This window comes from Anabrus simplex, chromosome 7 (genome assembly GCF_040414725.1).
Source record: "Anabrus simplex isolate iqAnaSimp1 chromosome 7, ASM4041472v1, whole genome shotgun sequence".
Classification (NCBI taxonomy): Eukaryota; Metazoa; Arthropoda; class Insecta; order Orthoptera; family Tettigoniidae; genus Anabrus; species Anabrus simplex.
The window spans coordinates 187,400,235-187,413,423 of NC_090271.1; the positions used below are offsets into that span (position 1 = coordinate 187,400,235).

At 42.7% G+C, this 13,189-nt stretch overlaps 1 protein-coding gene across 1 annotated transcript; it reads left to right on the forward strand.

The window, feature by feature from the left end:
* Positions 1 to 9,379: 9,379 nt before the first annotated feature.
* LOC136877466 (craniofacial development protein 2-like) lies at positions 9,380 to 10,156 on the forward strand. Its single transcript, XM_067151525.2, has one exon. The coding sequence runs from the start codon at positions 9,380 to 9,382 to the stop codon at positions 10,154 to 10,156; it is 777 nt and encodes a 258-aa protein (XP_067007626.2).
* The last annotated feature ends 3,033 nt before the right edge of the window (positions 10,157 to 13,189 follow it).

Sequence of the window (13,189 nt, forward strand, 5' to 3'; positions counted from 1 at the left end):
ATCATATACAGTACTTGGTATTATGAAAACCCAAAATAGTGAAATATGAAACTCATATATATCTTCCTCAGTATGAGTACTTAAGATTGTAATCGCCATTACTCTTAACTTTAATTCGAAGTTTCATAAAATTTCACCCAGTCTTTTTCCCGTAATGCTGTAAGAGACGAGCCAGCCCTGTAGTGTACGGGTAGTGCTTCTGCTTATTAGGTAGAAACCCCTGGTTTCCATTCCCGGCAGTCGAGGTATTTCTGTTCTTGACTGAGGCCTGGAACAATGTTCGCTCATCCTCATGAGACAAAAGATGAGCTGTTGGATACAAGAGACAATGGTCCGGTCGAGAAAGCCAAGAAATATGGTTTAATATGGCACACTGATCATGTGGGACTGCAGTATCTGCAGGCTATCTGTCAGGCCAGCAATCAGCAAGGCTCTCTAGGTGTTATTATGCCACAGGTTTGTTTGTAACAGACAACCAAACATAAAAGTAGACAAAATTACACTGAATCGCTTATTGGCCATTACTTGCTTAGTATGCTATCAAAAACTAAGTATCACGTTAGTATTCAACGAGCACAGATGGAATGATGATTCTATATATTATATTGTCCGACTCGTTGGCTGAATGGTCAGCGTACTGGCCTTCGGTTCAAAGGGTCCCAGGTTCTATTCCCGGCCGGGCCGAGTCGGGGATTTTAACCTTGATTTTTTAATTCCAATGGCCCGGGGATTGGGTGTTTGTGCTGTCCCCAACATCCCTGCAACTCGTACACCACACACAACACTACCCTCCACCACAATAACACGCAGTTACCTGCACATGGCAGATGCCGCCCACCCTCATCGGAGCCTTACAAGGGCTGCACTCGGCTAGAAATAGCCACACGAAATTATTATTGTATATTATAATGTATATGATAATTATTATATTATGAGTAATGTACAAGGGGCAGTCAAATGAAAATGGATCACCTGAACAAAAAATATAGTACAGCACTTCGTACTTCGAAAATAATCACCAGATCTGTCAAGATTGTTTATATGGGAGAGGAAATGGCTAGGGTTGGGAAGGAAGTGACCGTAGCCTTAATTAAAGTACAGCCCCAGCATTTGCTTTATGCGAAAATGGGAAACCACGGGAAACCATCTTCAGGGCTGCCGACAGTGGGTTTCGAATCCACTATCTCCCGAATGCAAGCTCACAGCTGACCGCCTTCAAGTGAACGGCCAACTCGCTCGGTGTTAAGAAATTTATTATACTGGGTGATAAAATGGTGAATCCCATTCGTGAAAAAGCTGATAGGATGTCAACGGAGCAACATCTGTTCTCGGTCACACACGGCGATGTCGGATGCAAACTGATGTCCGTGAATGTCTTTCTCCAGCTCCCCACAGATGTGAACATCGTAAGTAGAGAGGTCTGGGCTGTAGGGAGGTTGTTGAAGATTTTCTCACCCACATTTCTGAAGCTCTTTTTTCTTTATATTTATTTTACGTCGTACGAGGCCGCCTGGTGAGTATGGTCGTTAAAGCGTCAGGTCGATATGGTCTGACACCGTGGTTAGCCGGTTCGAGTCCCGTTGGTGAAAAAAATTCATCAGTATGGTGACGGGCAGTGTAGGAAACGTGGTGGTATACACTTCTTAATGACTTTATTGCATGCCAGAAGCCTGGATTGAATTTCAAACCTCCCCGCAGTGTTCATATGAAGCGAGGGCATATGACGCAACTGATTTTGATTTTCAGATGGAGACGTTAAGCCTTGAGCGGGCCCCTTGGTACTATTCGACAGGAGTAGGCTGTGTGCTGCACCGGGTTTCACCCCCTCCCTTCCTACTATTATATATTACGTAAATCGTTTCATCGCATTAACACCTCTGATGAAGTTCACGTCAGGAAGAGCATCCGGTCGCAAAAACTCGCTACGAAGACTCACCTCGCCTCATGCCCGTCCCCGTAGAGAAAAAAGAAAAGGATTGGACATACATATATTTGTTTTACATCGCCCCGAAATAAACAGGTCTTATATAGGCAATGGGAAAGGTGACCGTGGCTGTGATTAAGGTACATCCCCAGCACATGCCTAGTGTAAATATGGGGAAAGCACGGAAAATCATGTTCATGGCTGCCGACAGTGTGGTTCGAACCTACTATATCCCCAATGCAAGCCTATATCTACACCTGTAATATTAAAAGAAGCGTTTTGACAGATAGCGCAGGAGGGAGGAGCATATCACGTGTTATTGCACGTTGCTGCCACATTACTACATTCCTTTCTGTTCCCTTTCGCTTGCGGCTTACTTATGTTCTGTTGTACACAACTCAGAAGTTAGACGTTTGGCAATTCCAAGCAACAGCCGGCCAGCAGACTTATCTCCATGGGAACCGCAGTGGGTCCGCCCACGTTTCCATGGCAACCAAACCCCCCACTTCTTTCTCCCCAACCAGGAAGGCAATGATCGGACCTCCCTCTAAGAACTGTCAGAATACGCAGCCACTCGCTTCGCCTCAAGAGTACTCATACAATTGGCTGTGTGGGAGCGGCGGGCATTCTATCGGAGAAGGATAAATCCTGTTCGATAGCCTACCCGGGCGTTTTGACTTTATGACGTGACTCAGTATCTACAACGTGTCTTCATAACGCTGTGCTTTGATTGTGGCCCCATTTTCTACCTGAAGATGATGTTCGTGGATATCGGTTTGCATCAGACGGCGACGTGCTTTTTTCAGAATGGGACTGACCATCTCATCATCTAGTGGGATTAATGTAGTAACAGTTCTGGGTGATTACTTTCGAGGTATGAAATCTTGTACTGTACTGTTTGGCAGGTGACTAGTTTTCATTTGTCTGCCTTTTATGTGTTACACCAGGACCTCTCAGGGTGCATGTGCCAGTGCACTGCACGGCGCAAGGTGCGGGAGAGGACTTCACTAAGTTGACCAGAGTGCAACCCTCCCCCCCCCCCCCACCCACTCCTATTTCACTACATCTGTCTCACCCATTCGGCCTGTCTCCGCCTTCTTCACCTTCCCCGCTGATTCTCCCCTCACTGCGACATGTTTATGTACGGTGAGTGAAGACACTCTGTTGTATGGGACAATATTACCGATGTTAAAAAGACTCTTCTTTCAGTTTGATTTGAGCATATAATTTATCTTCTCTAGCTCTTCTTTTCCTATTTCTTTGCAATTACACGGGTAATGTCTGGAACAAGGAATCGGCTGACAGCAATTCTGAGAGCGCTTTTTAAATTACAATCAGAAATACTCGCACGCAATCTAGTTTTCGTATAAGTCAAAACAGAAAATAAACTTTAACGTAGCCTATGCATGTGGAACGAAACAAAGAAATAATCTTAGCTGCTTCTCGATGCAGCTTAGGAAAATCTTCCTTCGATAAATTCGCGTAGAATTCGAACAAAGCCTTTGTATTGAAAAAGAGATTTTTTTTATGATAACGTAATTATTGTCCCACCGATTAAGCATTTGGCTTTATCGTCACGACTGAGAAAAAATACGAAAGTTACCAGTTCGACTGAAATGGACTTTCGGAAGTCTTTGGTTTCTTCGAAACAGGTTGCTCCCTTATTATGTTGCTGTCTTGCACTTATCTATTTCACTGATAAACAATCCGTCCATCACCGAACCCTTCGTCGCTCTCAGCACACTACACCATCCGAGTCAAGCCGAGTTTAGCCGAGTCGGACCGACGCACAGTGCACGGAGTCTCTGCGCCTTGATTTGCGCGCGTGAGTCTTTGGGCGTTTGAGAAGCCCCGTGTTAACACACATTAGGGCCAGGAGTGGTCAGACTTTGGCTGAATGGTCATCATCGAGGCCTTTGGTTCAGAGGGTGCTGGATTCTATTCCCGGTCCGGTTGGGGACTTTAACGGCGTCTAAGTAGCTCGTCTTACTCTGGAACTGGTTTTTGTACTGTTTTCGTAATACTCTCTTCATCATATACACAAAATGCATCACACTACTAACCAACTAACCATACAAATACACAGTGGAGAATACATTCCGCCACATAGGTTGGCACCAGGAAGGTCATCCGACCGTAAAATAGGGCCAAGTCCATATGGGCGAGAAACTTCAAACCCGTGACCCAGCAGAGTGTGGAAAAGTGGAAGAAGAAGAATACGACGATTAGCTGCAGTCGCTTAAGTGCGGCCAGTATCCAATAATCGGGAGATCGTGGGTTCGAGCCCCACTGTCGGCAGCCCTGAAGGTGGTTTTCCGTGGTTTCCCATTTTCAAACCAGCCAAATGCCGGGGCTGTACCTTAATTAAGGCCACGGCCACTTCCTTCCAATTCCTAGGCCTTTCCTATCCCATCGTCGCCGTGACATATCTGTGTCGGTGCGACGTAAAGCAAATTGCAAAAAAAAAAAAAAAAAAGAATTAGGTATAAATGCCTTATAATAGCGCAGCTGATTCAGGAAAGGAAGAAGACCGAGCAAGTTGACCGTATGGTTAGGGTCGCACAGCTATGAGCCTGCATTCGGGAGATAGTGGGTTCGAACCCCACTGTCGCCAACCCTGAAGATGGTTCTCCGTGGTTTCCCATTAGCGCACCAGGCTAATGCTGGGGCTGTACCTTAATTAAGGCCACGGCCGCTTCCTTCCCACTCCTAGCCTCTCCCTATCCCATCTGTGTTGGTGCGACGTAAAGCAAACTTTTTTAAAAAGTAGAAGAAATCAAAATAATACTTCTTCACTCACGTGTGACTTAAACATATTATATAATCAAGCAGTACCAGTGTAGGGTGTTCCTCCCTCCTGTATTCGTATCTGAATGCAAATCATGTATGCAGCGAATGCAATGTCAATCTAAGTTCGAGTAATTCTCGAGTCGTGTGTTTATTAATGCCACTCATCCCCTGCGGACACCCGCGCTACCTAGCAACGGACTGTCCACCCAGTTGTTTATTGTTTACTGTCTCGGCTAATAGCAGAATCGATCGTGCGTTGCGCCCTACTTTGCAGCATGTGTTGTTCCGAGAGTCGATGAGAGAAAGATGACCTTTGTACTTGACAAGTCACCTACTTTGACGCGTACTAATGACTTTTGTTACACTGTTCATTCTGTACGAACTCGTAACATAAAATACTTATTCTTTATTCAGAATTTAAGGAGAACAACCAGACGAAATTTCAGAGTGGAGAATTTGAGAAGGAAAAAAAAAGAAGATAATCACGATTATCTTATTTTTATCTAGTACCGAGCTACATGGTCCGCCTCTGTGGTGTAGTGGTTAGTGTGATTAGCTGCCACCCCCAGAGGCCCGGGTTCGATTCCCGGCTCTGCCACGAAATTTTGAAAAGTGGTATGAAGGCTGGAACGGGGTCCACTCAGCCTCGGGAGGTCAACTGAGTAGAGGTGGGTACGATTCCCACCTCAGCCATCCTGGAAGTGGTTTTCCGTGGTTTCCCACTTCTCCTCCAGGCGAATGCCGGGATGGTGCCTAACATAAGGCCACGGCCGCTTCCTTCCCTCTTCCTTGCCTATCCATTCCCATCTACCCATCCCTCCACCAGGCCCCTGTTCAGCATAGCAGGTGAGGCCGCCTGGGCGAGGTACTGGTCATTCTCCCCAGTTGTATCCCCGACCAAGAGTCTGAAGCTCCAGGACACTGCCCTTGAGGCGGTAGAGGTGGGATCCCTCGCTGTGTCCGAGGGAAAAGCCGACCCTGGAGGGTAAACAGATGATGATGACCGAGCTACATAGTTGCAGTCGCTAAAGTGCGGCCCGTATCCAGTATTCGGGAGATAGTAGGTTCGAACCCCACTGTCGGCAGCCCTGAAAATGGTTTTCCGTAGTTTCCCATTTTCATGCCAGGCAAATGCTGGGGCTGTACCTTAATTAAGGCCACGGCCAATTCCTTCCCACTCCTAGCCCTTCCTTATCCCATCGTCCTCATAAGACCTATCGGTGTCGGTGTGACGTAAAGCCAATTGTAAAAGAATGTCAGTATGGTTTTGTTATTTTATGTCTTAATTTTAAATATTTTAAGCATTCCACCACTGGGACAAGGATGCTCGCCAGGGACTCCAGCAGAGCGGACCTCATCTCACGACCGCCGGCCAACTGATCCCGATAAGCCACTCTATTATCTTGAATGCGTTTTCGATAATTTTGAATCCATTTATTGTCCATATGTCACGACACTTTTACGAAAGAAATTGTTCGCATTCGTTTTATTCGCGTCACAATTTACTCAAATATTCACTATTTGATTCCTTTTTCGCCGTATACTTATAGAACTCACTCCGATGAATCAAACGACTAGCTACAGTCGGTATCCATAGCTACTGCGCGCGCCATGGCTCGTTTAGTACCTCAAGATATCTGCACTATATCACCCGATGTCGTCATACTGAGGTGAGACTCTTGTTGCTAGATACCTTGGTTTTTCTTATTCTTTTTCTTTTTCTTTTTCCTGTTCTTGTTCTTATTCTTATTCTTATTCTTATTCTTCTTTTCTTTTTCTTTTTCTTTTTCTTTTTCTTTTTCTGTTTCTGTTTTTGTTTTTGTTTTTGTTTTTGTTTTTGTTTTTGTTCTTGGAATTTGGATACTGTACACTGTCGTCACACTTGTCAAAAATTATTTCGATTTTAAAATGTTCATGTTTTTGGTAATACTCACTGGCCCAAATACATTTCCAAAACTATAACTGGATTCTACGTCAAACAAAAAATAACATTAAAAAATAGAAAAAGTAGAACAAATACGATAAATATCTCCTAATTTGTACACATTCCTTACTAGCGTCCTAAATCCCTCACTCCAGCTTTAACCCGCCTGAAACTCCTGGCTGGAGAAAAAAGTGTTACCTTCTAGGTATGAATGACAATTCACTTGAATAAAAATTAAAAACAGTTGATTTCTTCGTCCGACCTCTTATTACCTATGGTTTCACCACCTGGGCAGCCGTAGCCCACTCCAACGCCAACTTCTACCACTCTCTCCTCTCAATTGAACGCCGTACCGTACGTCAAACCCTCCGGCTCCCATTCCGTTTTAATACCTCAGACTTGTATGATACCTTTCCCTCCCATAAAATCGATTACTATGTCCTAACCCACTTCCAACGTACCTTACTTCGAGCCCTCAACCGAGACCACCCCTCCTTTAACCAGGTCCTACCCGATCCACATCTCCCTTCGCCACAGTTTATCCAAACTCCTCTACGTCTTCACTGGTCCCTCCCCACAACCTAAGGTGATGCTTAACTTTGATCTGTTACGGAACGCCCTCAACCCCATTATCCTCCCATCTCACACCCAAATGAAAAAGAAATTGGACAATATTATCCACAATAACAATTGTTTGGGAAACCCTGTATATAAACAATGTAAATTGCACTGAAAACCAAATATGCATTATGTAGGCCTACAGCATCTTGATAACACTTAACATGAAAATAATAATAATAATAATAATAATAATAATAATAATAATAATAATAATAATAATAATAATAATAATATAATACAGAGAAAAAGAAAAGGAAATATACGATTAGGCTTTAGGCCAAACCCCCTTCTGTCTCCTTATTTCCACACATCCCTTACCCAACTCCCAAATCCCTCACTTCAGCTTCAACTCGCCTGAATCTCCTGGCCAGAGAGAAGGCGTTAGCTTTTATGTGGCCCACCTCCCCCTTCAGGGAAGCAATGAAATCTTGCTTAATAATAAAAAAATAGTTGAATGCCGCTGAGGTAAAATCTTCCACTGTTCGTAATACTGGATGTTGGTGAAATAGAGTTGTTATCTACAGGCCTAGCCAACTTTAAACCCAGGAATTAACCTGGTACTCATTTTTCGTGTAGGCTGAATGAACCCGACGGTCGTGCGCCCTTCCAATAATAGAAATTTCCTGGCAGAGAATAGAACCCACATCATTTCAGGTGAACTCAGCACGTTCTACTATCTCTGGCCTTGCAGCCGGTTTCAAATTCGACATTAATTCCAAATCAATGTCACCATGAGTTTGATGCTGGATGTTACTGGAGATTCCATCCACGTTGTACTGTATGTTTCGTCTATTCCCATCACAAGCAGCGATTAATATCATCTCTTCGGTATGAGTTGTGGAGCGCTTTTATCGCGCTCCATGAGCCCTCATTCCTCCCCACTTTGTCAGAGCAAGAGATAGAGAGACATTTGTTGCTATTGGAGTCATATGTTATGACATATTGGTCAGAGTATATAAGGTCAGATCAATCACACGAGGTGTACTGGGTGAAGTATCAGCTGTTGTATTTCCGATAGGGGGAACTCAAAAACGTTTTAATTACTTCCACGGAAAGCGTGATTCCCTTAAGTAAACCCTGGGGTTTTAGATACAACACACTGGCCGAATGAAAAATAACCTTCCTCTCATATAGGAGAGTTTCTATTCAACGCTGGGAAACATGACTTCTAACCACTCCGTATAGCGGAATGTTGCTTTGTCAATAATGAGCACCTTTTATGATTATTCAAACCATTGATGTAAAATGTAACTCGATTGAGGAAGCGAACAGAAACAGTATCATTTTCTGAAAACGAACCACGTTCGCAGTCCTTCACACGATCAGTTCCTTGTAGTAGCTTCGTGATATTAAATAAATAATATTAATGCCCTCCCCTGTGAACCATGTGACTTTGACGCGGTGGGGAGTCTTGCGTGTGCCAATGAAGCAGGTAGCCGAGCCATCGGTGCAACCATATCGGATGGATATCTGTCGAGAGACCAGACTAACGAATGTTTCATCGAAAGGGGGGTAGCAGCCATTTGGAAGCTGCAAGGGCGGAAGTCTATAGCTGATTGAGTGATATGGTCTTGTATTAATAATTAACATTGCTTAGCTGTGCTGATACTGCTACACGACTGAAAGCAACGCGAAATTACCGCCGTAACTAACTTCCGAGGACATGCAGCTCTCTCTGTATGAATGACGTACTGATAGTGGCTTCCTCTCGGGTAAAATATTCTGGAGGTAAAACAGTCCCCCATTCGGATCTCCGGGTGGGGACTACACGAGAGGGGACAATCATCAGGAAGGTGGATACTGACATTGTGCGAGTCGGAGCGTGGAATGTTAGAGGTTTGAATCGCTGTGGTAGGTTAGATAATATGAAAATGGAGAAAGATAGAGTAAAGTTAGATGTAGTTGGTATGAGCGAAGTACGTTGGCAGGAAGAGCAGGATTTCTGCTCAGGCGAGTACAGAATTATCAACACAAAATCAAACAGGGGAAATGCAGGAGTAGATTTAATAATGAATAAGAAAATATGGCAGCAGTTAAGCTACTATGGCCAGCATAGTGAAAAGATTATTGTGGTCAAGATAGACACCTAGCCAATACCGACCACAATAGTGCAGGTCTATATGCCTACTAGCTCAGCGGATGATGAAGAAATCGAAAGCATGTATGAAGTGAGAGAAGATTTAATACAATATGTAAAAGGTGATGAGAATTTAATTGTGATGGGAGAGTGGAATGCAGTGGTAGGCCAAGAAAGAGAAGTTAATACAGTAGGAGAATTCGGATTGGGACAAAGGAATGAAAGAGGAAACCGGCTGGTTGAATTCTGCACCGATCACAATTTAGTCCTTGCTAAGACTTGGTTCAAACACCACAAAGAACATCCGTATATGTGGACGAGACCTGGAGACACTGGAAGGTATCAAATAGACTTAATTATGATTAGGCAGAGATTTAGAAACCAGGTGTTGGATTGCAAAAGTTTCCCAGAAGCAGACGTGGACTCTGACCATAACTTGTTGGTCATAAAATGCCATCTGAAATTGAAGAAATTTAAGAAAGGTAGGAATGCACGGAGATGGGATCTAGACAAGTTAAAAGGAAAGAGTATGAAGGATTGTTTCAAGGAACATGTTGCACAAGGACTAAATGGAAAGGCTGAAGGAAACACAGTAGAAGAAGAATGGACAGTCATGAATAATGAGGTAAGTAGGGCTGCTGAAGTGATGTTAGGAAGAACGGAAAGATCAACTAACAATCAATGCATAGCTCAAGATATACTAGACCTGATCAATAAACGACGAAAATACAAAAATGAAACAAATAAAGAGGGCAAAAAAGAATACAGGCGATTAAAGAATGAAGTGTATAGGAAGTGCAGGGCAGCTAAGGAAGAATAGCTCAAGGAGAAGTGCAAGGATGTTGAAATCAGTATGGTTTTAGAAAAGGTAGATGCTGCATCCAGGAAAATCAAGGAAACTTCCGAAGAAAGGAAAAGGAGGTGTATGATTATTAAATTTGGGGTTGTCGTATAGCAACTCCTAATGGTAGAGAACTGGTAGTGGCAACTGAACTTACTGCCATCCACATTGTTGCTCCGGAAGAACCGGCTCACTACACATCAAACTAAAACCAGCAGCCAGATAATCGTGACATCACCCTATTGTAAAATTCCTGATACGAGCTCCACATTTTAACCAAAATGGGCTCGAAACACTATCCAGTAATTTCGTCGTCACTTTCTGCAGAAATATTCATATAGCAGCCTCGCTCACTTAAGCATAATTATGTTAAATGGGACATTCATGAACAACAGATTATCATCCATACATATATATGATTAAATTCCTGTGGCAGTATTAACAGCCACAGCATCCCAAAGGGGACAATAAAAATATTCAATCCGTTTTCCTTTCACAATTATACTAATTCTCACGGCAAAACATAAAATGAGACTTCCATGGCAGTCATTGGTAACCATGCAATATCGCAGACTAAAAAGCTAATCAGATTAGTTCGCACAAGGTTAGATAATCACCGTTTTGCACCACGCCGGAACAATCTCTCCAGTCTGTCGCGCGACGATTGCATGCTTTGGGAGGAATCCAAACGAGTATTACATGAATCAAGCGTTATTCCACCTTTTGAAATTGACTGATGTCCGTTATTTGAGTGACACCGAAAAATGTGACATTCTCACAGATGTCCTTGAAGCTATCCTCTCTCAAAACTCCACCAATCAACCACGAGCACAACAGAGAAGTCGAAGAAGCCCCTATATTATTTCCCACAGTTATGGAAAGAATCACATTTACCTCACCGGGATAAAACCAGAATCTGATAAAGAGCCTTTCAATCAAGAAACCTGCTGGATATGATCTCATCCCTAACATTACCTAGAAGCACTTCACACTCAAAGCATTCTCTCTTTTTTTTCGCATCTATATTCAGTTCACTTTTTCGTCGAGGGTACTTTTCCAGTACATGGCACAGACCTGGAAAACTTTCGTCGCTACCTACGAGCTAGGTACATACTATTAAGCGTATTACCAACGTGATCCAAATTATTCGAGAATATAACCAACGAACGACTAAATAACTTCATAGATGAAACATCTCTCCTTTCATATCATCCTTCTGGATTTCAGGAGACACATTAGACTACTCACCAGTTGCTACGTATTACAATAGAAATCGCACGAGGTTTCGAAGTCAACTAACACACTATTGCTAGATTTTACGAAGGCCTTTCATACGTTTGGTAAGGAAGTTTCCTATGTACTGTACTTTGGAAATAATTGGAATCCCACATTATATATACAGAATCATCTGCAGCTTCTCGAGTCAGAGTAAATATTATTATCATTATTATTATTATTATTATTTATTATATAAGCCCACTAGGGAGCACTTATGATTAGTACATTTTGGATGATCGCTTTCGTCCCCAATACCCCTTAAGTCCTGCTATTAGGTTTTCCTTTCTTTCCTGTGAAAGAGGTTTGCGAGATTTAACAACCTTCGGTAGAGGTAGTTTGAGACATCAGTATCAGAAATCCGAGATAAAGAGGAGGCCTGGAGCGACTGGCAATCGCTCTGTAAGAATCATTAACACTCCTGAATAAGATTCGGAGTGGCCAACCTTCAAGACCCTGGCTCTTCACCCTTATTAAATATCTTTACTAGCTCTAAGGCGATGATAAACGACGACACAGATATCAATACCACATGGAGTATTCTGGGGAGCCTGAACTCATGGTGCGGGGAAAGTCGGAGTTTCTTAATACCACTAAGTCAAAATAATTATTATGATAATAATAATCATATAACTCCAGCTACTTGATCCTTAAATCGTTATTTACTGAAAACAAAATGTATTAAAAAAAACTGGAAACTGATTGTTTTAATGACTGACACTTTCTTTTTCTCTCTCTCTCTCTCTCTCTCTCTCTCTCTCTCTCTCTCTGTGTGTGTGTGTGTGTGTGTGTGTGTGTGTGTGTGTGTGTGTGTGTGTGTGTGTGTGTGTGTGTGTGTGTGTGTGTGTGTGTGTGTGTGTGTGTGTGTGTGTGTGTGTGTGTTGGCATTATTTTCAACGTGTTTTTTCTGTTATTGAACTGTGTTCCCTTTTGTCATTACACAAGGACCTACAGGAGTTGAATTCCAATCACGTTACTGGAAAGAGTTTACTTTTACGTAACTAGACCTGTTGCTTTGTTTATTCTTTTTCTTCTTGTCAACGAAAATGTGAGATAGCATGCACCTATGCTGAACGACTAAATACTACATTTCAAAATAAATTTGTCAAGAAAAGTCTCCCGCGTGAAGAAGGCATAATTAAGCTAAGAAGAAGAATTAGAGTAAGAATAAAAATAAGAATACTAGTATGGCAATGACAACAGTGCTATGAAAGTAAACATTCAGATTTTCAACTTTAATGATTCTAATTATTATTATATTTTTCAGGAGGAGTATGCAGCTTGTGAGTAAATCTAATTTTTGGAAGGGGATTGTAATTCATGAAACGTACAAATTTCTCATTTTAAAAGTTCAACTCAGCGACACAGATAGTTCTTGTGGCAACGATGGGATAGGGAAAGGCCTAAGAGTTTGAAGGAAGCGGCCGTGGCCTTAATTAAGGAACAGCCCCAGCATTTTCCTGGTGTAAAAATGGGAAACCACTATCTCCCGGATGCAAGCTCACAGCCACGCGCCTCTAACCACACGGTCAACTCGCCCGGTACCTCATAAATGATGCATTTGACAATAATATCCATAAGTTTCGTTTATTATTTAAATTTCACCACCTCTGCTGGGAGTTCTAGGAGTGTTTTACCCCAACAGTATTTTTTCATTTTCAGTAAGTCATACTGCCAATTTTGTATGAGGGCTCGGCTGGATTTCTATCCTACTCCTTTTCATCTCCACACCGATGG

What these genes read in the sequence shown, in the direction of transcription:
- LOC136877466 (XM_067151525.2), top strand. Translation starts at nt 9,380, where the DNA reads ATGCCTACTAGCTCAGCGGATGATGAAGAAATCGAAAGCATGTATGAA.